At 37.8% G+C, this 26,691-nt stretch overlaps 1 protein-coding gene across 1 annotated transcript in view; it reads left to right on the top strand.

Moving 5' to 3' along the window:
* The window catches only part of LOC117788511, a 69,401-nt gene that overhangs the window by 39,038 nt on the left and 3,672 nt on the right, over positions 1-26,691 (top strand). The window contains exons 7-23 of the mRNA XM_034627294.1: positions 841-939; positions 1,003-1,162; positions 1,443-1,554; positions 7,211-7,392; positions 8,057-8,232; positions 8,303-8,434; positions 8,494-8,609; positions 9,150-9,534; positions 10,607-10,736; positions 10,815-10,910; positions 10,989-11,147; positions 11,245-11,327; positions 13,358-13,541; positions 16,905-17,045; positions 22,625-22,719; positions 24,370-24,489; positions 24,595-26,232. Of these exons, the coding sequence (XP_034483185.1) occupies positions 841-939; positions 1,003-1,162; positions 1,443-1,554; positions 7,211-7,392; positions 8,057-8,232; positions 8,303-8,434; positions 8,494-8,609; positions 9,150-9,534; positions 10,607-10,736; positions 10,815-10,910; positions 10,989-11,147; positions 11,245-11,327; positions 13,358-13,541; positions 16,905-17,045; positions 22,625-22,719; positions 24,370-24,489; positions 24,595-26,232 (4,008 nt within the window). The remainder of the gene's footprint in view (positions 1-840; positions 940-1,002; positions 1,163-1,442; positions 1,555-7,210; positions 7,393-8,056; positions 8,233-8,302; positions 8,435-8,493; positions 8,610-9,149; positions 9,535-10,606; positions 10,737-10,814; positions 10,911-10,988; positions 11,148-11,244; positions 11,328-13,357; positions 13,542-16,904; positions 17,046-22,624; positions 22,720-24,369; positions 24,490-24,594; positions 26,233-26,691) is intronic.

The raw sequence follows: 26,691 nt of genomic DNA, 5'->3' as shown, positions 1-26,691 counted from the left end.
AACTCATACTCTTTTAAGTTGTAGATTTTGCTTGTTTATTTTTCTAGAAATTTGTTAATTAGTAAACTCTTCAAATATATTCTATTATATTCTAGTTAACGCTTACACTTAGCTCCATAACTCGGCAGCACTGTGCATCAGGCAGTTTTTAGTGTTCGTTGTCGTTTATCGTTGTCCTTGTCGTTGGAGTCCGAGTAATTGACAATAATTAACTGTCAATTATTTTGCGATTTTTCGTCGTCGTCGTCGTCGTCGTCGAGGACATGTGTGTGGCGAGCTAGAGCTTTGTTCTGGCTATGTCCTGCAACATTCTGAGCCATGAGTCTACGACAATGCCTTGTTATTTGCCTAGGCCTTTTCACCTCTTCACCTCTTTACTTCTGACTCGAACTCTGACTCTGACTCAGTCTTTGCCTTGTGCTACTTGCGAGTTGCCATTGCATTTTAATGGAAAAGTGCTCAATTGGCAGCAGTTTAGCAGCACTTTGGAGCACAGGACTTTCCTTGTGTGCACTCTGAAATTATGCAAAATTGTCTATTGATTGCGTATTATGTTTAATGGAATTTTATGCAATTGTTTTACTGCCTAGTTTCTTGGCCTGTGTTGAGTCTTTGGCCTGGTTGGCAGGTAAAACTGTTGCCTAATGGAAATATGAATATGTGCACTTGTCAGCTAATGGAAATTTAATGGCAATTGCTGAGAGCTCGCGCTTTGTGCCTCTCTCCCCCTGCACATAACGTATACGCCCCATTGGCCGTTTGACAAGTTGTCAGTTGTTTACATAAATATAAATAACATTTGTTTGCATTTATTCTTTTCTTTTTTCTCACATTTCACAGATACACGGCGCACGTCCCGCAGTTAACCTTACCTGGTATAATACAACCGCAATTATAAGTCCCGAGGAGAACGAAATAACTGAGATACGCACCAGGGCTGTAAGTTAATTTGAGAGTACTGTCTATTTATTTATATTTTATTGTTATATTTTACATTTTTAGTTTGAAAAAGCGGATGGCACCTATCACACACAGTCGGAGTTGATTTTTAATGCAACACGTTTTGAAAACGATCGCGTCTTTCGCTGTGAGGCTGAGAATATTGTGCTGCAAATTAATCGAGAGAAGCCAATGGCCTCGTTTCTAACTTTGGAAGTGATGTGTAAGTACTTAAAGATGTCATGTCATATATAAAATGGACATGGATAAGGGGGAAGCAAAGAACAGCAGTATTTCAAGGAAGGGGATTAGAGTTGCATTATTCAAACTAAGCTTATATATTCGAAACATAATATAAATATAAAGTTTTCAGAAAATAACCTGAATATTTAAACTCTTATAACTACTGGAATAATATGACATAAATTAAGATACATATATTATTTCCAGTGATATCTGGCTTGGTTTTCTTCTCAATTGACTAATGGCCTTTTTTTTAACAGATCCGCCCGTTGTCAAGGTCAGTCCACCGGAAATGGTCACAAACACCAGTGAAATTGTGCTGCTCAATTGTGAATACGTGGCGAATCCTGCCTCGCTCACACAGGTCGTTTGGTAAGTGCTTAAATCCAAAAACTAGCATGATATAAAGTAAGAGGAAGAAGGAGTTCAAAGAGAGGTTAAACGAGGGGGAGGCGGATCAACAAAATGCGACCGAAAATGCAAAAGTCAAAAGCGAAATGCAAACGAATTTAAATTGCTTTTAAATCTACCCTGCACATGTGACAGAGATGGTAATAGAAAGTGCGTGACAGAAAGAGAAACTGGTGCACAGTGTGTGAGAGAGATAGCTACAGTCCCGAGGCGAAAACTGACGCGTGCTTTGTTGTATTGCGTTGGCGCCTGGGCAAAGGTGCCAGGCATCAGGATGGGCATCAGGATGGGACTCAGGATGGGGCAACGAGGGGGAGTGGGGGGGAGAGAAGCTAGACCTGAGGCTGAATGGCATTCAGTGTGACTTTGAAGCCAGGTAGGGAACAGGGACGACAGAACGGCGCGCCGGCAGAACTCAATTAAACTAAAATTTCCACAGTAAACAAAAATCTAATTAAAAACAAATACAAAAGTAAATAGACAACAAGAGTTGAAATCTACGCAACACGAGAAGCAACAGCAAAGTGCGTGAATTTGGGTGCACATTCTGTTTACACACACACACACACACACACACTGCCTCTCTTCACCCCTCTCCCTGGCCATGTTCCATTGCAAGGGCTTCTCCAATAGCGAGGATGCATTTATCTGCTGCAAATCAAAACAAACTCGAATGCGATTGCAATTGCGAATGGAATGTAACTAGAAATTTCTGTTGCCACTGGGCTCAAGTTATAGGCTGTTGCATGTGGCGTGTCAGATAAACAGCGAGAAATTTCGTTGAATTTCACAAATTGTAGCAATATTCAAATGGAACTACGTGTTAACCAATCAAACAGTGAGATATAGCAGTTAAGTGAGCTTTCAATCGAGCTTAAAGCTTTCGAATTAAAAAATTAATAGACCCCTGTACTTTTTTTAAGTACGCGGTCTAACAACATGAAACAAATAAGCAATTTAAAAGAAAGTCAATGGAAAGTCAGCTTAAAAGGAAACTATCAGGTTACAGTATACTTTGTTACTAAGTTCAGATTGTTTTTAATTAATAAACATTAAAAAAAAATATTTTTGGCAATATAGTTTAATAATTTGACATAATAATTTTATTTTTTAAGAGTTAAATAGGCAGATATTCACTTTTATGGGAGAAATATTATTTGGCAAAGTAGTTAAATTCCTTGGGTATTAATTACCGTAAAAACTATGCTTTGCTAATAAAAAACTAATTTTTTTTTAACCATATCAAATGATTTTTATAGGTTTTTGGTAATTTAAAAAATAAGTGCTTTTGTTTGCATCCATTCTTATGAAAGCTGCGACTTTTTTATAAAATTAAAAGAGTCAATAGCTTAAGTTATAATTATAACTACTTAAAATTTTTAAAAGATTTCATTTGATTTAAAAACCTTGACCTTCTGTTAGTTCTGTAGTGCAGTAGTAATATTCTTCAGCCTAAGTTTATACTCGTATGTATCATTAATTTCTGCTCAGTGTAGGTTTCACTGTGGCAAAGAAAAACAAGAGTTAATCCATCGAGTGCAACTGCAACTCACACACAAAATTGCACAATGACACGCGACCAGAAAGTGCGCATAATGCAAAATCATCGCTGACATGGAAACCAACTATCCAACTAACAAACCTGACTGTACTCTGCCCCGCGAGAAGCGCTGTGAGAATGTGAGAGTGTGGATAGTTGTGTCTAACAAACATGGCCAAAATTCAGCGGAACAAAGAATATTTTTGGCAGCGAATACAACGAATAGTCGTTGCACTCGCCACTGACGCACAAAATGAAAATTGGAGTCGCAAATCCATCCACAGATTTAGCTCGCTGCCATTGAAATTGATGCCTCTGCGTGGGGCACGTGGCGTATGCGCAACATTCATTTGGCAGTGGTTTAAGGCCGAATTGCTTGTGTGTGTGTGTGTGTATGTGTGTGTGTGTTGAATAGATGCAATGTAAGGGATACATTTCAGGAAGCTCTGATCTATCCAACAATACAAACCGCACTATTTCAGTATTTCGCAAAAAAAATGCCAGTTTATAAAAACGTCGAATTTATTTTAAGCTAAAGCCAATTAAAGTTGTGTAATCTGTCAGAATTCTGTTGAAAAATGTTGAAGCTACTTCTAACAAATAGTGCATGAAAATGCAATACGACTCCCCCTGGGTGGAGATAGGAGTAGGCGGAATTTCTAATTACACAACAATAACAGCAACATTCGCTGCAACTCGCGAATATGATGAATGAAGATGACACAACAAACATACACAGAGAGACCAACAAACAGTCAGTATGTCAAGTGGTTTCATTTTACAAGCCTTTTCCACATTTTCACAGTTTTCTCTCTTTGCCGCGTTGCCGCTTTTCCACGTTTTTTGCTAATGCCAACTGAGAAATTAAATGCACACACAAAAGTGACACAGAAAATTTATTTAGCAGGCATTTCATTACGCCTGTCTGCCACACATTTTCCTTCCTCTCCCTCTGTCTCTCTCTCCCTCTTTCTCTATATGAGTCTTTGCCTGTGTCTAAAAAGTAAAAAGCTTGTGCATTGAGTTCAGAAAGCGGAATTTACGTTTGCAGCTTGTGTGCATTTTTGTAGCATATATTTTGGGGCACAGAATATTTGAAAGTGGCAATCGCTTGGCATCAACAATTTATAAATTAATTGCATTTATGGCGTTTACACGTTTAAGTATTATTGCATATATAATTAACAGATTGCTATTGTTTTCTGCTATTTGCTTCAACTTTTGATTAAACTTTTAATTTAATAAATGCTCAATTGTTAACTGATTGTTGCTATTTCAGGAATTATTATTAGAAACTATCTGTTAATTACTGTTTTAGGTACTCTTAAGTACAAATACTTTATTCAAGTCAAACACTGTCCAATTATATTTGTTATACCATCAACTTCAGTTAACTTTAAGCAGAATTGCTATTTCTGTTAATATTTATTAGCGATGATTCATTAAAATGCGTTCTCACGTAATATAATTCAATTGCTATCTCAAATAATGATTTGATATTAGAGATTAAATCGCTTTTATGCATTCAACCATTGTACGAGCATTTTACTTACCTCACAGCGCAGTCAGCATGAAATATTTACATAAAATTAATCTTAATTTGTTGCGAACGGAAAACAAGAGGCAATATCGTGAGCTGAAGGGGTGGTAGCGGGGGGAGTACGTGTATTTGTGTCTGCCTCCAATACATATAAAGGCAACTTCCCCCGAAACAAAGACAATGGCAAATAACAATGGAAGAGCAACCCTTAACAAGTCGAAACAGGCATTCAATGATAAAACAAACAATCCCCAAAGACAGAAGCCCATTCTCCACACACACACACGCTCACATACACACGCATACATCGTCTAGCACATAATTTATAAATCACCACAAAAGTAATTGTAATTGTTGAATTATTTAAGCGACGGTCGGGCAATAAACCACAAATTTGCCTCAGTCACAAGATGAAAAAAAAGTGAACGTCGTTGACTTTACGGCTTGTTGACGACAAAGGCGGAGTTTTGCCCGAAGTTTCTTGCGAACCAATTAAAAATGTCTGCCTCGAAGTTGTTGTTGTGCACACACACTAGCACACACACACACACACACTCACACATGAGTAATTAATGAGCTGCTTGAGAGCCTGTAGGCATACTCGTATGTGATGTAAGGGGACAGGAGAAGGGAAAGCTGCTGTCGAGATGTAAAAATAATTTCAATACTTTTTCCGTTAGCCATTAAGGGCATTTCCGGTTTGACTGGACACACATTTCCGCACAAGACTTCAGCCTGGACAAATGGCAGAGAAGTCGGAAGTGCTGGAAGGAGAAACGAAGGGCGGGGGAAGGAAGCAAGGGAGTAGGAGAGGAAGAGAGAGCAAGGAAGTCCATGAATTGGAAGCGACTCTTGTTAGCTTTTTGGTTAAAAAATACTTTTGATAAATAAAATTAATTAAGCTTGGCCAGAATCACGATGATGATGATGATGATGTGCAGGATTTGTGCGCTCATTAAATTAACGAGGCTGCAATATTGCAATTTTTTTTAAACCCAAAAAAAAAAAAAAAATATCTGTAATATCAATCACAAGCTGAAATGTGAGAAAAATCGTGAAAATCGAAAATATTCGCTATGAAAATTGTTTTTTGTGTGTGACGTTGTACTATGGCTATTGTTGCTTTTGTTTTTGTGATATCGTTTGTCTGTTATTGTAAATCAATTTAAATTTGTATTGAGCCCTGTATGTGTGTGAGTGTATGTGTGTGTAAGTGAAACTGCAACAGAAACCTTACTGTGTTGCAGCCTCTGTGCTGAGAACAATATAATTTCCATTTATGGCGCCTGTCGCTGTAAAGTATGCAATGCTTTTTTTATACACACTCACAAACACAGACAGCCACAACACACGTGTGCTTGAGACAGAAGTGTGTGTAAAATTGCTTTAATGCCACTGCGAAAAAAGAGAGAGAATAATAAATCGAAGCAAGCTGAAAGTATCAAAGTATCTCCATTGTCTGTGGCTGCTATTGTTATGTCCTGTTCCCTATTGAGTCTTGAGTGTATTAGCTACAGTCAAACGTATGTAACAGAGACAATTTCTATCATGTAAGCCTATTTATATTTGATCAGTACCAAACGACGAGTCCTTAAAAATCTGTCTATATATTAAACGAGATTTGTTTTAATTGTTGTGTATTAAAACAAGTTTAATTCTCAATTGGTTTGCAGTTTAATTTTTAATTGCTACTATCCATCAAACAACCATAACATCTGATTCAAGTATTTAATACAAGCTTTCAGTTCAAGTTGTTTACTCTTCATCTTTTTTTTGTCAATTGTGAAGCATTCGTTAGTGGATTTCAGAACTTTAAAACAAGCATAGTTAGATGCATAGATTAAGTGTATAAAAAGATAGAGTGAGAAGGAGAGAGAGATAAAATGCAAGAAAGAGACAGAAACACTTTTGCAAAAAGCTTGTCAAACAATCTAATGCAAAATGAATGATAGTTGAGTACAGTTAAAAGTATAAGCTTTTGCAAAAGCGTAAATGACAGGAGGAGTGAGAGTGAAGAGAGAGCTAGAGAGAGAGAGAGGACATGCAGATGTAACAACAGGCAAAGCCGTAAATAAGTAAGTGAAGCAATGCGAAGTCAAGTACAAAGAGCATTTGACATAATTTTGTATGTTAGTCCTCGTCGTTTGTTGTCTATGGCTGCGAGTGAAAAGTAGCCGAGATTCAATGACATCTCTCCCTCTCTCTGTCCCTCTCTCTCCCACTTACTATCACCCTCTGTGCGACCCATGTTATGTAGTGTATGTATGTTATGTTGTTATGAAAACAAAAACAACTAGGAAACGTGCCTATAAATTTTAAATAGCAACAAGAGAAAATCCCTCTCTACCCTCTCTGTTCCTTTTTAACGCCCCCTCTCTCTATCTCTTTGTATGTGTTGCATCATAAATGTATGTATAAATTAGAGTAGATAGTGCTCCTAAACTAACTAGACAAAGCTACTTAAATTATGCCACGCAACGGCTTAACACAGACAAATAAACCAACTAATTTGACATCCTTTGTTTCCCTTTTTGCAGGTATCGCAATGGCGACATCGTAAATGTCAATGATACGGATCACTATGAGGGCGGTAATTCAGAGAATGTGGCACTTGTCATCAAGTCCACCAATAAGGACGATATCGGAAACTATACTTGCCAACTATCCAATTCCATTGGCAAGGGAATATCAGAGCAGCAAATCGATCTCGATGTACACTGTAAGTGAATCAAATATATTGATTTTAGTTTTATTTATTTAACACTATTTTAAATGTAGTTAACATTTACACTTAATTACAATTGAGATGAAATTAACATTTAAATAAAGAGAAAAGCTAAAAATATAAAAACAAAAATATGAAAACTTAAATAATATTTAAGATTTTAAATTTCAATCTAAATACTTCCGAAATTTTATGCAAAGATTATTTAAAATCGAATATTAAATTTCCAAATTTTTTGATAAAATGTTATATATGGTATGATAATGATTTAATTATTTAATAATTTAGTGGTTTTATGATGTGTTTGCTTGTTGACAATTTCAGTCAAAAATGTTGTTGTTGGGAGACATCCAACTAATTATTTAATTGTGTTGGAATTCAATATGAAAACTAGAATTTTCATCATTTTCATAATATCTACTAAGTTCAATTGTTGAAACGGCACTAGTGATGGTTGAAAATAAAACAAAAATTATAAAAAATAGTATTAAAATCTCTGGTAAAAATAAAAATGTAATCACTTTTCCCAGCTCGGAACTAATACAGTTAAAGCCAAATATTTAGATAAATTTAAAATATTCGTATAGTTTATTTAATGAAAGTGTAAATAAAATTTATACAATGAAATTTGTTATATACCAATTCAACTATTTTATAGATGTGCCCATTGTGGAGGTGCAGATGCTTCCCGAGGGACCCGTCAAGGAGAGCGATGAGTCGAATGTTACCCTTATGTGTAATATTGTAGATGCGAATCCTTCGGTGTTGACCAAAGTGCGTTGGTATGCGAACTCCACGCTGCTCAAAGAACTGCCTGATTGCTATGAGACAAGAGTAAGCTCCGCACTCCCTCTCTTTCCTCCCCACTCTCTGTAATGCTACTCTCTGTCTCTTTCCTGCGCAGGAGGACTTGTGTCACATTGATCCTAGTAAGCTGCTTTTGGAGAGCATTGGTCGCGGCTTTTTCTACAACTATTCCTGCCAGGGCTACAATGCAGCCGGCTGGGGAGAACGCAGCGAAGACAAGGAACTAATGGTAAAGGATAATTTAAACTATATTTTATTTGAGCTGACTGCATCTCTGTGTCCTTACAGGTGCACTATGAACCAGGACCTGCAACACTTTCACACTTTCCACCCATTGCCATTAAGAAGAAGAGCGTGATCTTTTATTGCTCTGTGGATGATCCGGGTTATCCCGAATCCAATAGGTTTGTAGACTCACAAGCCAACCAAAACAACATTTCATACCACACAGAACAAACACCACAAGTTGCATACCACACGGTACAAGCGTTGCAACCACATGAGGCAGATGCCGCCATTGAGGCGTTGCTCCTGCAAAAGCAACAAGAGCTGCGAGATAAACAATCACAATCACAATTACAAGAACAAGAACAACATTTGCTTGATCCCACACATCCACACATATCATCCACATTGGCCACCTTATCCAGATTGTCCAGCATTAGTACAACCCGTTCAGCTCATGAAATTAAAGAAACGCATGCTCTAATCGATTTACATTTGAATCATTCCCTTTGTACATTGCTCACGCTCACCACTTTCACGCCACAATCACAAATCTTAACTCTCTACACGGGCCATGGACAACAATATCACAATTCATTCGCATCCGCATCCACATCCGCTTCTGCATCCGCTTCTGCATCCGCATCCGCATCCTATGCACTGTACCGCAAAATGGGTGAATTCATGTCGGTGGCTCAAACTGTGTCGCAACCCAACAGATATCGATGGATGCGCGGTGGGCGTGGTCCCCTCCAGGACATTGTCACCAAGGAATGGACTGTGGAACCCGTCGGATTGGACAGTCGTACCAACTACTCCTGCTATGCATACAACGAGGGAGGCAAGGGTGTAATGGCCACTGTCAATTTGGAAGTGCATGCCCCGCCATTTTTCATCAAGAATATGCAACCCTATACGGGTGTCCTTCACTCCGTTTCCAACTTTAATCTCACCTGCCGCATCGAGTGTGTGCCGCGCTGTGAGATCGCCTGGCTGAAGGATGGCGTTCCAATTGACAAGAGTGATTCGCGTTACTTTGTCAAGGAGAAGTATATGGACGCCTCACCGGCCACTGGTGATTTTGAGAGCATGCTCTCCGTTCTGGTAAGTAAACGCTTCAACCTACCCACCCTACCAATTGATGCAGTCAAGCAGTCAACCAATCTATAAATTTCCCTTGACACTTGATTTGCCATTCATTGTTGGCATAAGCTCAAGGTCATGCAGAATAACTGTTGAAAGGATTGCCATATTAGGGTTGCCTATTTAAATTTATATTCTGTGCAATCGGAACTAATTTCAAGGTGAACACAGAAGCAATTGAGCTAACAAAATTAAGGATGAAAGATCTCACATAAAAACTAAAATTTGAATAAAGGACGTGTTCGTTGTTAGCTAAAGAATAGATACATCAACTAAGAAACAGGTCACATTCACTCTTGGTATATTTTGAGAATTTAAAGTTTTTATTAAGATTGCAATATTAGCCCTACTTTATGGAAATTCAAAATTAAAAGAAAAAAAAACAAAGGTTTTTATTTCTTAATAAACTATCTCATAACTAGTTCGAATAAAACAACCACTATTCTTTAAAAATGAAAAGCTTATTCTCTTCAACAAGACTCTGATTTAATCAATATTTTTCTTCCATTAAGTTCGGTTCGGTTTGGATGCATAATCCAAATAAATAACTGGTCTCAACTCCTACTAAATCAATGCTAGATATTCAAAGTTAGCTGCAACAATTAGTAAACACAACTTGAGAAAACTTCAGACAATTTTCCGTTTAATTACTTGCCAGTTTCACTTACTAACTTGTATATCATATTAAGCGTATGTGCAACCAATTAAGATATCAAGTATAGGCAACAAATCGACTCGTATCAATTACCTGTTAAACCCACTTGTGTCACATATTGTAAAGACGCGTATTTACAAATAACTGACAATGCAATAAGTAATAAATTCCCAATTAATTTGAATGGTCTGAACATGTCTGACAAAATGTGGGAGGGGGGGGAGTAAACGAGACGTATCACAGCTGTAGACAGAACCACAGACAAAGCTCGAGTCTCAAAAAATTCATCCCCAATTCATGTAGCTGACATATTTTCTTGTTCTATATTCGCATTTTCCTTTCTCTTTTTTTTTTTGTCGTTTGTCAAACCGATTACAGCACTTCAATATGTCAAATTTTCCGAATAAAAAATTTGAAATCGAATCGGATAACGCGAAATACATGTGCATATCGACGGCAAATGCTGTGGGGCCGACAGTAAATAGCACCACCTACTTGAGCATTGAATGTGAGTATTTCATATTTCTTTTTCTCCATCATGACAGTCTCCATCTCCATCTCCATCTCCGTCTTTTTTCCCCTTTAGACGCACCCAAAAACATTACCGTATCGGAGAACATTGTCTATGTGCAGGAGCATCAGATTCCTGGGCGTGTCATATGCAAATCGCAAGCGAATCCGGGTAAGTAAATTGACAGTTGTGCATCTACACAAATATATTCCTTTTCTATAATGCGTTTATACGCCTATGCATCTATAGAACCCACCTATGAGTGGCTGTATCCCAACAAGACGGTAACCAGAGGCAACACCCTAATAATCAATGATCCCGTCACTCGCAATGATACGGGCATCTATAGATGTCGTGCCTACAATAAACATGGAGATCGCACCACGGAAACCTTTATCGATGTGCAGTGTAAGTATATGTATTTACTTTTAAAGTGTAGGGTTATCCCTATCTCCAGGTCTATAGCTAATTGTGCCAAGCTTTTGTTTCTGCTCCATTTCTCCAGTTGCCCCGCGTTGCGAGATTGAAAGGCGAGAGATCGATGACCAGGACACACTAATTTGCACAGCGTTCGGAAATCCTGATGATGTGAGTACTCGTACTTTTCTCTAGCTATTACTTCCATTTCGAACGTGACGCTAAGGGGCGTTGCCAGACCTATGAAAAAAATAAGAGTTGGCAGGAAGGTAGAAATTAATTTCGAAATCAAGACGTAGGTCAGATGCTCTATAGAAAATAATGATTTCAATTTGCAGTTAGGTGTTCTACTAACATAGCTGACAGTTGAAAGTTATTTTAATTACTAAAATTATATATATAATTATATATTTTTGACAGTCAATTAACATGTCAGAAAATTAAATTAAATAACTAAATTAAATATTGTTTTTGGCTTATTTGAATTTTTACCCTAAGAATATACTTATAAATAGCTGGACAAATCTGTTAAAATCTTAGTTATACCCTCAGCAAGGGCACACTACCACACACATATACAACACACACACACATACACACACACACATGCCTTTTGGCCGTTGCAGGCCATCGAAATGGCAATAACGATAGCATTTCAATTGTGGTGCCTGCTGAAGGGTGGAGCCAATGGGTGGAAACGGATGCTGCTAACCCAATAGGGAGGTTGAAGTTTTTTCTCCATGTTTTCCCAGCATTTTTTTTTCGAGTTTTTATTTATGCAGGTAGCTGCAAGAATTTTCAATTTTATGAGTTTACCTTTTGGCCGGGAAACGGATCTGCTGTCGGCAACAGCTACAGCTACAGCTACAGTTGCAGCCAAGTTGCCACTGCCACATCGAACTCGACTCCCAGCTTCAGTTTGGAGTTCGCACTTTTTGCCATGCCGCATAAATCAGTGCAGCATTCTGCTGCTTCTTCTTTCTCTCTCTCTCTCTCTCTTTCTATCTGTCTCTGTCTCTGCAATTGCATTTGCTTTAGCGTTACTTGAGTTAAAGCGTGCCTGGCGATTAAGCTGGCGGTAGAGTGGGGCATGGTTAGAGTATGGGCTGGCAGGAAGGGGGAGGATAAAGTAACCTGCAGGTTGGCCCAGAGATTTATGGCCACGCACAGGCAGAGGCAGAGGCAGAGGATGTGGATGTGGAGTGGGGCAAAGTCGCTGGCTCGTAATTATTTGATTGGAAATTATTCAACGGGCGTAAAGTTAAAATTTAATAATCGAGCTCGCAATCAGATGAAGAGATTGATGCGAATGGAAACTGGCTGCGCTTGAATGAAGCATTTAAGGACATGTGTACGCGTAGATAAGGGTACATGGGATTAAGGATGTTTAACCCGACAAAATGGTTGCATTTTGCAGCTACTTAAATTGAAGATTATTATCGGATTACTTGAATTCCAGGTGAATAAACTCATATCGTGGCATTAACTTAAGCATCAATAAATATCTTGTATGAGTAGATAAGAACATTTGAGCTGAAGTGTCGAGCATAATTGGTTTACTGAAATTGAAGATTATTCAAGACATTCTCAAATTGTTGAAAACTTATTCAAATAGTCTGAGCTTATACATTTATGTATTTAATGTTTTCTAAAGCTAATCAATTTTTAAGGTATTTCATAATTATTTATATACACTTAACATTTTGTGTAACAAATTAGAATTGACTGAGAGAGACAGTGGGGCAGTTATTGAAGATGTTTTTGTATATTCTTAATAATCCTTAATTAATACAAATATCCAGTTAGGAATATTCCACTTCAATTGCAATTTCAAAGAGCAATTGACTTATAATTCTTATTAGCCAACAAGCCATTGGCCATATTCATGACATTAAGCAACAACTTGAAAGCTGTCTTAGCAAAGTTGAGAAAAAACCATAAAATGCCAGAACAACACTCAAAAGAAATATAACAAGTCAATGCAGAAACAAGATGTAGGATTTCCAAAGTGAAAGGTGTTAAGCCGAAGGCAAATAGAAGAAAAAACAAAGTCAAAACTGTAGATAGGTGCAAAAGTAGATGTAGAAACAGAAATATAAATGGGAACAAAGAAACTTTCATAGGTGAAAAAAGGTTTTTTTCTGTGCGTTTTGACTCTCTTTTTTAACTCACATTTCTTTGCTTATTTTACCACTTTACAGGCCGATTTTTCATGGTCAATTAAAGCTGAAAATGAAACAGTTGAATCGTTGGGCAGCGGCGACAAGAAGACAGAGGACAGAAGCTTTTACATACTGCAGGAGGATTATGCCATTGCCAGGACTTATCGCTGTGTGGCCAACAATACTGTGGGTCCTGGTGCATTCTGTGAGATTGAAGTTGCTGGTGAGTTGAGATTGAGATTGGAACGCGTTTAAAAACATCCATAAACTGTGTAGAGAAGTGGAAAAGGAAACGGAAGCTGATTACTGTCAATATTTGCTTCATCTGTTTCCGCTTTCCGGTCTTCCATCATTTTATTATTACTATTTTTTTTGTTGATGTTTTGTTGATGCTCTGCATAAAATGGTGGCTAGCTGCTTCCGCTTTAAACTAAAATGGCGGCCACGTTGCTGGCGTTGTGGCAATTAGGGAATTGTTTGCCGCTCAGCAACAGACCAGCAATTTCTATACTCCCCACCACAAACCCCATTTTAACCATTCCACCCCACCTTCCCCCCTTCCCATTCGCTTACCTGTTATTCTAACATGCGCCACGTTTTATTACAACCAACGGAAATTGATTTTGCGTTTTTTCCTCTTTACCTTTTACGAGAATCAGTTGAGTTTTTCTCCACTTCTGCTTTTCCTTTTATGCGCTGTGATTTCTTTTTGCAGCTGTTTAAGTCACTTTTTTTTTTTTTTTTTCTTAAGGGTTTTTAGCGGTTTTAATGCCCGCGTCCCGTTCCTTTTACTATGTCCACTCACTAAGCCACTTTTTATCCATTTCATTGATTGAATTGAAATTGAAATTGAAATTTGACAGCTGATGACGCCAGCATTTCTCGTATTTATATGGTCCACTTTAGATTTTAGAGCTTCTTTAGTTGTTTTTGTTTTATGATCGATTATAATAAATAAATATGTACATCCCTAGAACAAAATCCAGTGACCTCCTCTCACATTCCTAGCTTCAATCACATCCTATCACATCTTATTATTTATATTCAAAATATCAACTTTTCGGTTTTTTATTATTATATTGACAGCTGGTTCAGCACTTTATATTTGGTGGCAAGGTAAAAAAGTCCCAAACGAGTTCACATTTCATTTCTCCTTTATTTCATTTTTTGTTTATCGTTTTTGAGTTTGAGAAAACAGTTGAGTTTTACCCAAAATTGTTGCTAGATTGGGCAAACCGTTTGGTGTTTGAAATCCTATTCTGTCTGTGTATTAACTTATTTGCTACACTTCCTGTCTTTCCCCATCTTTGCTTTACTATTTTAATGCTAATCCACTGTTCTTATGCCTCACTAACGCCGCTTCTAATGAATTAGTGCGACCAAAGAGTAAGTAGATGCATGCGAAACTATTAGTATATTAACGTTATAAAAATACCCCGCAATACTTAAAAATAAACACACAATACATACTCGCTACACTGACCAAGTCTCTGCTACTTGTAATGCTAATAATATATGGAAAGATAAGTTTTAGCCTGGTGTCTGCATTTAATTCAAATTAATTGAAGCTTAACTGGATAAAGTAATAACCGTTTTTTCAATAAAAATAAAAAATTCGAATTAAAAAATAAAGAAAAGTATATTTTGTCGGTCAGGACAAAGAGATATATAGATTTAAGAATTCTTGGTAAAAATATTTTAATTGGAATAGTCCCTTTCTAACATAATTCTCTGTCGCACAATTAAGTTATAATAATTGTGAATTTTAATTTCTATTAAATTTAGGGCTGAAAAGAATTCAAAAGTACTACCATTTTGAAATTATCTAATAATTAATTTGTATTTATATGAAATGAATCTTAAAGTGAATAGTCAAAACAAGTTTAAATAAGATTTGTCTGTCCTAATAAACTAATAATGAATATATATTAGACACAAGACGGTTAAATAGAACGTATTTACAATTAATTAATAATTAATAGCACTACAAAATATTGAAGTAACAAAACTGCCTCAAAACGAGTTTTCAAAACTGAGCACCAGATGGCGCTGCTAGCATATTTAAATGCTTGCTTACAAATGATGCAATGACCGACTACAAGATATATGCGAACTAAAGCCGCAAATGCTGCTGTTGCTGCCACTGCTGCTGTGCCACATTCTTATGCTAATCCACATAAGCAGAGACACATCCACACACATGAACACACACACAAACACACACTCACACGCATTAAGGCAGACATTTACTTATACAGTGAACGAACTAAAACTAAAAGCCGCCATTTTTCATTTGTCGCTCTCTCGCTTGTTTAATTGCATAAGATAGGAAGTAGATAGCGGGCTTAGTGGTTCGTTGGGTGGTTGGGTGGGTTTGAGGAGTGGTCGCCAACTGCTAAATGTTGTTGACACGCGAATCCACACGATGCCAAAATGAATAGCTCATAACATATGTGAATACACTCAGAAAACAAATACATACACGAGATAAATGCTGCCACGAAACAAAGCCAGCTGCCACACAGATAGAAAGAGGGAGATAGATATATAGCTGGAGTGAGAGAGATGTAGTGCATGCTGTTGGCAAAGACAATTCATTTGTTTGGATGATAAACAGCTGAATTATAGCAAATATGGAAAACAATGAGAGACGGCGAAGGATGAAGGATGCTGCTGCCAGCTGCCTAGCACAGTTTCCATAAGACAATGGCATATTACGAGGGCGTGACAGGGCTGCAAAACCAACCACAGAGGTGAAAAGGGGGGCTACTTTTGTAAGTAAAACATGCAATGCATTTGTGTGCGGAACTGAAGCCGGAGGTCTGCAATGGCAAAACCATGTGACAAGTTGATAAATTAAAGTTGCCTGACAGCCAGTCAGTCAGTCAGTCAGTCAGTCAGTCAGTCAGTCAGTCAGTCAGTCAGTCAGTCAGTCAGTCAGTCAGTCAGGTCAGTCAGTGGTCAGTCAGTCAGTCAGGTCAGTCGTCCGGTCAGTCAGGTCAGTCAGTCGTCGGCAGTCAGGTCAGTCGGTCAGTCAGTGTCGGTCGGTCAGTGGTCAGTCAGGTCGGTCGGTCGAGTCAGTCAGTCCGGTCAGTCGGTCAGTCGGTCGGTCAGTCAGTGGTCGGTCAGTCGGTCGGTCGGTCGGTCGGTCAGTCAGTCGGTCAGGTCGTCCGGTCAGTCGGTCAGTCGGTCGGTAAGTCAGTCAGTGGTCGGTCAGTCGGTCAGTCAGTCGGTCGGTCAGTCAGGTCAGTCGTCAGTCGGTCGGTCAGTCGGTCAGTCGGTCAGTCAGTCCGGTCAGTCAGTCGGTCCGGTCAGTCGGTCGGTCAGTGGTCAGTCAGTCGGTCAGTCAGTCAGTCGGTCAGTCAGTCAGTCAGTCAGTCAGTCAGTCAGTCAGTCAGTCAGTCAGTCAGCTAAGTAGGCAGCCATTGGACTTTAAAAGAATTGCATGATGTACGAGTATTTTTCCCCCTTCAGACAACTTTTGTTATACTTTGCTTTAAGTTTGTTCTACTCATGTATATATTAATGCTGATCTCTTTCTCCACTCTTCGCCTCTCTGTTTCTCTCCCATTTTTCTCCTTTATAGAACAATTGGCCTGGTGGCAGCGTTGGGACAAAACGACGCTCATTATACTGGTTGCCGCCATATTGGCCTTATTGCTGGCCGTCATCATTATTTGTTGCATAATTATTTGCATATGCCGTCGCCGCCGGCGTCAGGATAAATGTGAGTACAACAACAACAACAACTACAACTGCCATTTGACTTGGCCAAAGTGTCCGTCATTTTTGGCCATATTATGGAAATGTTACCCTAGCATAGTTTTAGACAAAAAAAAAACAAGAAAAGAGAAACAGCGACAACGAGTTTAAGTTAAACCTTCAACAATTTACCACAACCGAAACTTTAATTAATTAATTTACGAATATATTATTATAATTTATTTTGAATGTATTTCATTTGAAATTTACCTTCGCTTTCGACTTTTGCATGTGCATTTTTCTACTGCCTCGCAGCATGCTCGACTCAAATTGAATCAGGTTACAGAACACTTGCACAAGTTAATAATACCCTTGATTTTCCAATACCCTAGTTAGCTTCTTGTTAGCCCACATAAGTGTTGGCCAACCTATTACCATATGCAATTCAAATAGCTTTGCTTTTCCGCCCTTCTCCTCTGCGGCCCTTATAAGTAGGCCACGTTTTTATGTTCATTCTGTTTGCAGTTGTTTTAATTACCGATTTTAAGCTTTTGCAGCGCTGTGCTTATGAGTATTATTATGTATTTTTTTTTTTGTTGTTGCCAGTAAATTGCATATTTTTATTTAATATGTAACTACTTGGCCGTTAAATCATATTTACAGTTGGAAAAATTATTGAATTAACAAAAAGCGAACAAACATAATTATAATTAATAATTATGTACTTATTTTATTTTCCTTATTTTTTGTTTATACTTTTCAATTATACATATGAATGGGTATTTGTGTAAACAACCACAACAATATTGCTTGGCTGCATCCCTGTTAAATGCTTCAACAACAAACACAACAACAACATCATCTATGGAACATCAATGCAAATTTGATAAAATAATTTAACAATATGAAATGCTAACATTAATTACAATACCACAACAATAACTGTATAAACAACAACAACTAATTAACTACCACAATGAACAACAATATATTGCCTCTTTTTTCCAATTTTCTGTTAACATTTTTTGTGCATTGCTTGCAACCATTTTAATTAATTTCGCCTGCCAACTCTCACTCCAACTCTACATCTATCTCTATCTATCGATCTATCTATCTATTTGACTCATACACTTGTGTATAATATATATTGTTGTCTCTATGCTGCTTTAATAAACAATTGCTCGCTGTAACCACAACAACAACAACTACAAACAACAACAAACAACCACAAACAACAACATTTTAATACGCTGCTTTTAATGCTAATCAAAACTGATCACACACACCCAAACACATCAACATCTATAACAACAACAACACCATCAACAACTACAATAACAAACAAACAAAATTGTCATTTGATTTAAAATTCATTTGGTAAAGATCATACGGAAGTATCCATTAGTGCCAATCAGAGGTAAGTGCTACATTTCTTTTCCATATTCAATCGATTTAATCAGAACTTGAGTAACTTTTTGTGACATTATTTCAAAATCTTTTATTTTTGTTCGCTAAAAAAAAGAAAATTTTCAAAAATCTTTTACAATTTTTTAGTTGCATTTTACTTTTAAAGTGCAATTTGAGATAGTTTTAGTCAAAATTATTAATTAAATTCTTATTTGCCTTACGCATTTAAATATTTAAAATTAAAAAAAAATCAGTTTATTAAAAACAAAAGCATAATTGATATTTTACCAACATGCTTATATGCATATATATATATTTTTTTGTTCAAGTTAATTATAATTCTTAAATTGATTCTCCAAAAATGATTTGGTAATATTTTTTTAAATAGTATTTAGCTAAATTCAATTTTAAGTTTCTTAAAAATGATTTATTGACATACATTTTTATGTTGTCCCAATTTCACGTCTTTTATATATGCGTTGTCTATATGACTGAATCTGGGTCAATCAAGTGGCGAATCACTAAACAATTTAATAAATCAGTTTATGTATATTTTTAGAAAAATTCGAGTGCCAAATTATTAAAATTGCAATTTAAAATCCTTAAAAATTGTATTCCTTTTTGAAGATTTAAGTTTTTAAAGTACATATTTGAAAATAATTAAAATGAAATCTTAAAATAATATTTATAAATACTTAAAGCTGGCATGCTTTTTTCTGCTTAGTAATTTGACTACGATTTGCCTATTTTAAATCACAATTTATCGTTTTATTTTGTTTATATTTATTTCCATGCAATTTTATCTTGTTCCGTTGCAATTATTGCTAAATGTGCGCACCCAACAACAACCACAAACAACAACAAAAACAACATACACAAATGTAACTTTTGTTATATATATATGCATATTTCTATCTATGTGTGTGTTTGTCACACTCGTAATCAATTGTTGAACGCTTTGCTTAATTCAAACACACGCTAACAACAACAACTGCAACTGACAACAACAACAAAACATGCTCATACACACACACACACACCCACTGCATACAGTGTGCTATCATATCAGCCGGTGCTGCCGCAAGTGGGCGTGGCACTGCCCATACAAGAGACAACGCCAGCAGAAGCCACATTGTTGCCGGCAACGTTATTGCCACCGCAACAACTGCAACAGCAACAGCAGCAGCAGCAGCAGCAACTAAAGCTGCCCGCAACGGAGAACAACAATGAGCTGGCCACGCCCCCGCCCACAGAGCGCAATGGCGCGTTGCATGCCACAGTGCCCAAGTCGCCGCCACGCTGGCCACTGCGGCCAGGCGTCATGTTGCACGTGAGCAGCGACACCAAAGAGAATCTCGCCGTGAATCGCATGACCCTCAAACCAAATGCAAATCCAAATGCAAATCCAAATGCGAGTCAATTGTCGGCGCAGTTAAGTGCCGTGTTGAATGATAGCCAAACTAACTCAAATAGCACAATGCTAACCGAGGTGATGGTGATGGATACAACAGCAACAGCAACAACAGCAGCAACAACAACAGCAACCACAACAGCGATAGCAACAGCAGCAGCTGCAGCGGGAAAGCTTAGACTGATGAAGACTAATCCGAATGACATTGCCTTGCCATCGACAGATGCCACAGCAGCTGAGGCGATGCCCGAGCTTGCCGCCTGCCTGGACAATCCGAATCCAGCAGCAACCACAACGACAGCAACTGTTGCCACAGCAGCAGCAACAGCAGCAACAGCTGCTGTTCCTGGCAGCATGCAACGCATTTGGAACTTTGTCTTTCGACGAGCGAAACGAAGTGAGGACAATGATGGCATCCGGGACAGTCAGCGCAGTCATGTGGGTCTATTGCAGACATTTTGGCGTGGGCGTGGCAGTCAGGAGTCGCCGTTTGCAGCCCAGCATCGCCTCAAGGGCATACGTTGCAGTGGCAGTGGTAAAATCAACAACAACAACATACTCAATGACTCTTCAGACAATAGTTAATTTATGATTTGTATTTTTTTTTATTTATCATTTGCTTCTTTGATGTTGCATATTATAATTCACACACACACGCACGCACACACAACTTCACGTATCGCTAGTCACCTACAAAAAGACGCCAACAACATCAGCAACTAATGCCACAACTACAACAACAACAACAACATCAGTCACAGCCACAGCAACAACACAGTCAGCGACAACTTGCAGTCCCAGCAGTGTCCAATCACATGTCTCTGTGACATTTCAAGCGCCTTCATTAGGCAAGACAGCGCCAATGGACACCGCAGCAACACTAGCACCAGCAACAACAGCCCACGTTGGGCCTGGCTTGGAGCCAGCACAGCTGCAACCACAGCGGGGCATACTCAAGTGCCCCACGCCACCGCCGCGTCCCCCGCCACCAATATTGCCATTGCGTCGTGGCCCTGGACAGCAGCAACAGCAGCAGCAACAGCAGCAACAGCTGTTGTTAAGCAGCGGCAGCAACACGAGTATTCCCCGCGGCAACAGCAGTCTGCCGCCGTTGCTCAAACGCACCGTTGTCGTCTCCCCGAGTCGAGTCGAACGCGTCCAAAGTAAGAAGAAACTCACAAGTCATTCCCATATATAGGTCTCATATACTCATGTACTCATATTCATTCCCAACACTCATCCATTCACTCCCAGTCAACTCATAAATCATTTACATTGATTACGTTTCTCAATTGAATTCCACGCCTCTCGTTTCCTAGCCTGTTTATTTAAATACATTCTGCTCATGTATCTGCAATATTTTCCACGAATATCCTAACGTGACTTTCCCGTATCTATGAGAAGTTATTAACCAAAGGTGACTTGCCAAATGAAAGAAAATTCTTTCATCTCTCTCTCTTTAATTTTGCGAAAATAAATCCCAAAACAATTTATACCTATATGAACTTTCAGTTTTCAGATTCGCAAATTTCATTTTGGGAAAAATGCTGAATTGCATTTGTCCATTAAAGATAAAAATGATTAATTATATTCTTTGTATACAAGTTAAAATCTGAAATCTATTAGTTTAAGTTTTAAAGGGGACATTAATATTTTTAAAATAATTTAGAAAGAATATAAAAAGAAAATTAAATTAAAAAATACTTATTTTAGTTTTAAAAGAAAATATAAGCTCTATTAAATGAGCTAAGTAATTGATATTATTTACAATTAATTTTAAAAAATCACGAGAAGAAATATTTGATAAACTTTCTTTGTTTTAGAATAGTTTGCATTATAAAAATGCCCATCAAAGTCAAGTGCAATACTTTGCGTTGTAATCCATTTATAAATATTTTTTCTCTATTCGGGTACTTCCAAAATCCACAATCCATTCCACATCATTCAACATTTCACACACACATTGTAAATACTCTAACTTGTATTCTGAGCTATCTGTCCTCATTTTGCCTAATCTGTGTCTCTTTGTACCACAACTTATCGCTGTAAGTAATTTTATATAAAGAATCGAGCCACGAGGTCCTCATTTAAACAAGCGAGAAAGAAAGAAAAAGAGAAAAAGACAACAACAAGTAAGAAAACACAATGAAATGCTCAAAATTCATCATCATCTAAATTATTTATAGAGCCACAATGAGAAACATCAGCTACCGCAATCAGCAACTTGTCATTAGTTAAACAATCGATGTTCCTAATAATACTATTGTATAAACATATATTTTATAAGCAGATTTTCTTTTCTAATTTTTTCGTTTTTTGTCCTGCACTTGTTAAATGTTTAAATGTTGCCTGCTTGTGAATTGTCCTCTGTTCAAGTTTCTGCATGACTTTAAATAAAAATAATTAAGAAACTACATTAAATAAAATATAAAACTTAATACAAATTTTAATTAAGAAACTATTATTTGTATAGGCTTTCGATTTATAGGTATTACCACAGAACATATGAAAGAAAAACTTTAGTTTAATTTTAGTGAATTAATTTTTAGTCTAAATAGCTTATAATTTTATAATTGACTAATTCAATTTTCTTCTTCTTTTTCAATTTTCAAAACATTTTTTCGTTCACATTTATTTCATTCGCCGTTCTGATTTACCAAAAACGTGGCGATAAAAAAAATGAAAAACAAACAAATAATACACAAATACAAATGAATTGTTATGATTAAAAACAAATGCAATGCTAACCGCCAAAATCAACCGATCCGTATACGTATACTATATAGTACACGACAAGTCGTCTTCTTTGGGGGATCCATTGACGGAACCTGGCGAGTATGAGAATCTACCGTTTCATGGTCTGCAAACGGCACCTAACAAGGTACAGTTATACTTATTGTTTATTCAACATAACCTAGAAATGAGTATTCAGATTTGTTTAATACACACACACTCACTCACTCACACCCGCACACCACACACACCACACACACGCACACACACAGAACGCATCCACACACTGCGCTAATATCGTAATATTGCCTATAAAAAGTTTGATCTTAATCGTATTAAGTAAATATGTATAAGTCGAAGCTTTGTCTCTTTTCAATGTCTATGTCTATCACTGTCTCTTCAATATTGTTTTTTGATATTTACTGATATGTCATATGAATTTATTTTTAGTTTGGTTCTCCTCTGTTATATAGAGATAATGTATCTTTAATCTATTTACGAATAGTACTTATATAACTAGCTAGCCTAATCTTAAAGCTTTTCGCTTTTCCCATTTCCATTTTTCGAATGATGTCTCATTTATCATTCATTTGTCATTTCAATGTCATTTTTTCTCTTTCATTTCTTTATTTTCTTGCTTTCCTTTCGACATCAAAATATCAAGCATATCCGTTTCAGTTTTTTTTTCGCAAAAAAAAAACGAAACGAAGTATTACAAAATATAAGAATAATAATGATTTATGTCTCGTCAAGTGAATTTGGTTGCCTTTTCATTTCTCTTAGCTTTGGTTTTTATCTTAAGAACTCAAATTGTATGCCTAATTGACGTTAAATTAATTTTGTATAATGTTTATATTCTTAAGTTTGGTAGTTTGTAACGTTTAGCTTGTAAGTCTCTTCAGATTATATTTTTAATTTAATTAAAATGGACTTTCAATTAATATTTACATATTAAATTTGCGAGTCAATCGGGAATATAATGATAATAATAAATAACATACACAGAAAATCATTTGAATAAAATGTTATACAGAATTCATTTTAAAAATTTTGATCGCAATAACATCAGCTTATAGCTCACTTAATCATAGTTTATAGCTTTAAAAAACATTTAACCAAATTAATTTTTAACTTTCAATTCTAAGTAAAAAACTTTCAGCCTTGGTTTGGCTTTTTACCTTAGTCTACATTGAAAATCGCAATTTTAATTTTTTATATTTATTTGGATTATTTAATTGTTAAAAATAAATTTAGATTTTCAGTTAATTCAAATATTAAAGTTTTTTCTAAGATTATTTCATTGAGTCAGGGCATTGTACCTTTATTAGATAATAGAATACATCCAATGAATTACTTTTAAAATCGAAGAAGTACACAAAAATGTATAATAATAATAATAATATAATAATAGCTTAAATTCCGTTCAACTCGCATATTTATGTTACATTCCACATAATTGAAGAACACGTTTCTCTTAAATGAATAATTCCCATCTATGTTGTTTCGCTAGTTTCGACACATATTTGTCCTGAATATATACACAAAACAGTTAACAACAATTCACCCACAACTAATTAACTTTAAACTCAAACTGTAACTGTAAATCTGAAACTGTAACCCGTAACTAACTGCCAAAAAATAAATAAACAGGGCCATAACTAACTGACAACTAATCGAATGTTTTCTCTTTTAACGCTCTTAACACGCTGCCACTTTGCCGCATAAATGAAACAATGCTGAATCCCATTGCATGTATCCGCATTCGCAAATGTATCCGCATCCGCATCCGCACACGCAGTTCTCTACTACCCCTACAAATTTTAATAACAACACAAATGTGGTGCGCGTCGCTCCACGACCCAAGAGACTCAATGGAAATATTGGTCAAGCAATGAGCAACCAGCAGCAGCAACATCACCAGACTCTACAGCATCCGCATCCGCATCCGAATCCGCATCCCAATCCGCATCCTCAACAGCAGCAACATTACTACGACCAGCAGCAGCAGCAGCAATTGTTGCAGCATCAGCAACAACAACATCATCAGCAGTACAACACTTTGCAGTACGGGCGTGGTTGCACAGCCCCGCCCCCTCACAATCGTAGCATGGATCAGCTTGAATCGAGTTCCGATCAAATACAATACAATCTAAGCAATTGCTTTCCCAAAAGTTACACCGAATACTACCAGCAACATCATCACCAGCAGCAACAGTCGCTGCAACAGTCGCAGCAGCAATCGTCACAGCAAACACAGAAATTCCATACGAACTCAGCATCGAATGCTCAACTTTTGAATGCCATCGAACATGATTATCAACCCACATATGCGGTGGTTGAGCGTATACCACCGCCACCACCTGCACCCAGTTCAGCTCTGCTCAATACGAATCCGTTTCTGGCAGCGAGCAATTTCAAGAAATACGATGCGGCAGGTGATGAACTCTTGGGTAGCATGCAACGTGGCAAGCGCGGCAAGGCGGGCAGTTTATTGGAACGCATGGACATGGACAAGAAATTCTATTCCCTAAAGTTTCCCAATGCAGCAAATAAACTCAAAAAGCCAGTGTACAATTTGAATGCATCCTTGGCAACAGCAACATCGACATCGACAGCAACATCGACATCTGCGACATCGGCGACCAAGTGCAAGAGGCATCATTCCTTTGCTGGCGGTAGCCATGGCGATATTGAATCCAATGGCAAGCCCATGCGCCTGTACGATCCGCCCGTCTATGAGAATGTGGCGGACAAGTGCGGCGGCGAGTTGGACATTGAAATGGGCGGCGACGGCAGCAGCAAGAAGCACAGCAGCAACAGCAACCACAACAGCAACAACTTGGCTGGCAACTTAAATCTGAATATGAATCTGAATCTTGCAACCGTGCAGTTGCACACACAGCCATCACATGCTGCTAGTGACGCTGCTGGTGCCGCTGCTGTCGTCTCGGCGAGCCACAAGAAGAAACATCACCATCGCCAGCACCAGCAAAAGGCTGATGTCCAAGCAGGCGCCGCAGTCGGAGCTGACTTTCAATTAATGGAACCTGAACGCCTAAGCATTTATCGCAGCGATTCGGGCATTTCCAATAGCTCCTATGAGTCTCAGTTGCCGGCATTGGGACAACGCACACCCAAGGCGCATAAGGCCACATCTTCGGGTCTGAATCTTGCCCGCAAACCTGTCTACATCAATGTGGAGGGTCAACAACAACAGCAGCAACAGCAGCAACATGCAACACGTGCCGCTTCTCCAGCCCACAATATTAATTCGTCCTATGAATCGGCCTCATCGGCTCCTGTCACAGATCCCACCTCACTCAGCTCCTGCAACTCAATTTACAGCAGCGGCACCGGCACCGTCAGCGTCAGCAATCGCTGTAATCGCCGTCCGTCGTCATCGCATCACCAACAACAGCAGCAACAGCAGCAGCAACATCAACAACACAAGCAGCAGCAACCGACGTCGGAAATCACAACACCCGAGGATTACGAGCAGTACCAACTGGGCCATCAGCCCGGACATTCCGCCTCCATGTTGTCCGTCGCCAGCAGCGCCAGTGCTGCCAGTCGTGGCAAGTGCAAACCCTCCACTGCAACAGCAACATCCACAGCCACAGCAACAACACAACAGTTGGCAAGTCGCGTGGGTCCACATGAGGTGCGTATGCTTAAAGATTCGTTTTAGGTGCATCGGGGCATGTGGCAGGCAGCTCAACTAGTAGGGGCAATCCTTCAATTTGCACACACCAGACACATTCACACGAATTCGCTTTAAATTACATTTTCTTTAATTTTCCGCACGAATTCAACGCGGCAACAACTTGATTAATTTACTGGTATTTTATTTCAATTTCAGTCTAAGTTCAAGAAATTATTTGTTAATCTTTTGGATATAAAAATTAAAATCTTTTAGAATCAAAAGATTAAGAATGGGGAAAGATATATACGCACGTGTAGCTAATAGAAATGCTGATATGGAACACCAGCTATACTCAAAATCTTTAAAGCGGAATATATTTATGACAGAGTACTGACTCATTAAATTAATAAGTAACCACTTGAGGTTAATTTCATGGGAAACAGTGAAATAAAACGCATTATAAGAATTTTAAATTCT

The sequence above is a fragment of the Drosophila innubila genome (genome assembly GCF_004354385.1).
Source record: "Drosophila innubila isolate TH190305 chromosome 3L unlocalized genomic scaffold, UK_Dinn_1.0 0_D_3L, whole genome shotgun sequence".
NCBI classification, from domain to species: domain Eukaryota; kingdom Metazoa; phylum Arthropoda; class Insecta; order Diptera; family Drosophilidae; genus Drosophila; species Drosophila innubila.
Note: the sequence above shows the minus strand (reverse complement) of the source record. Positions and strands in the feature narration are given on the sequence as shown.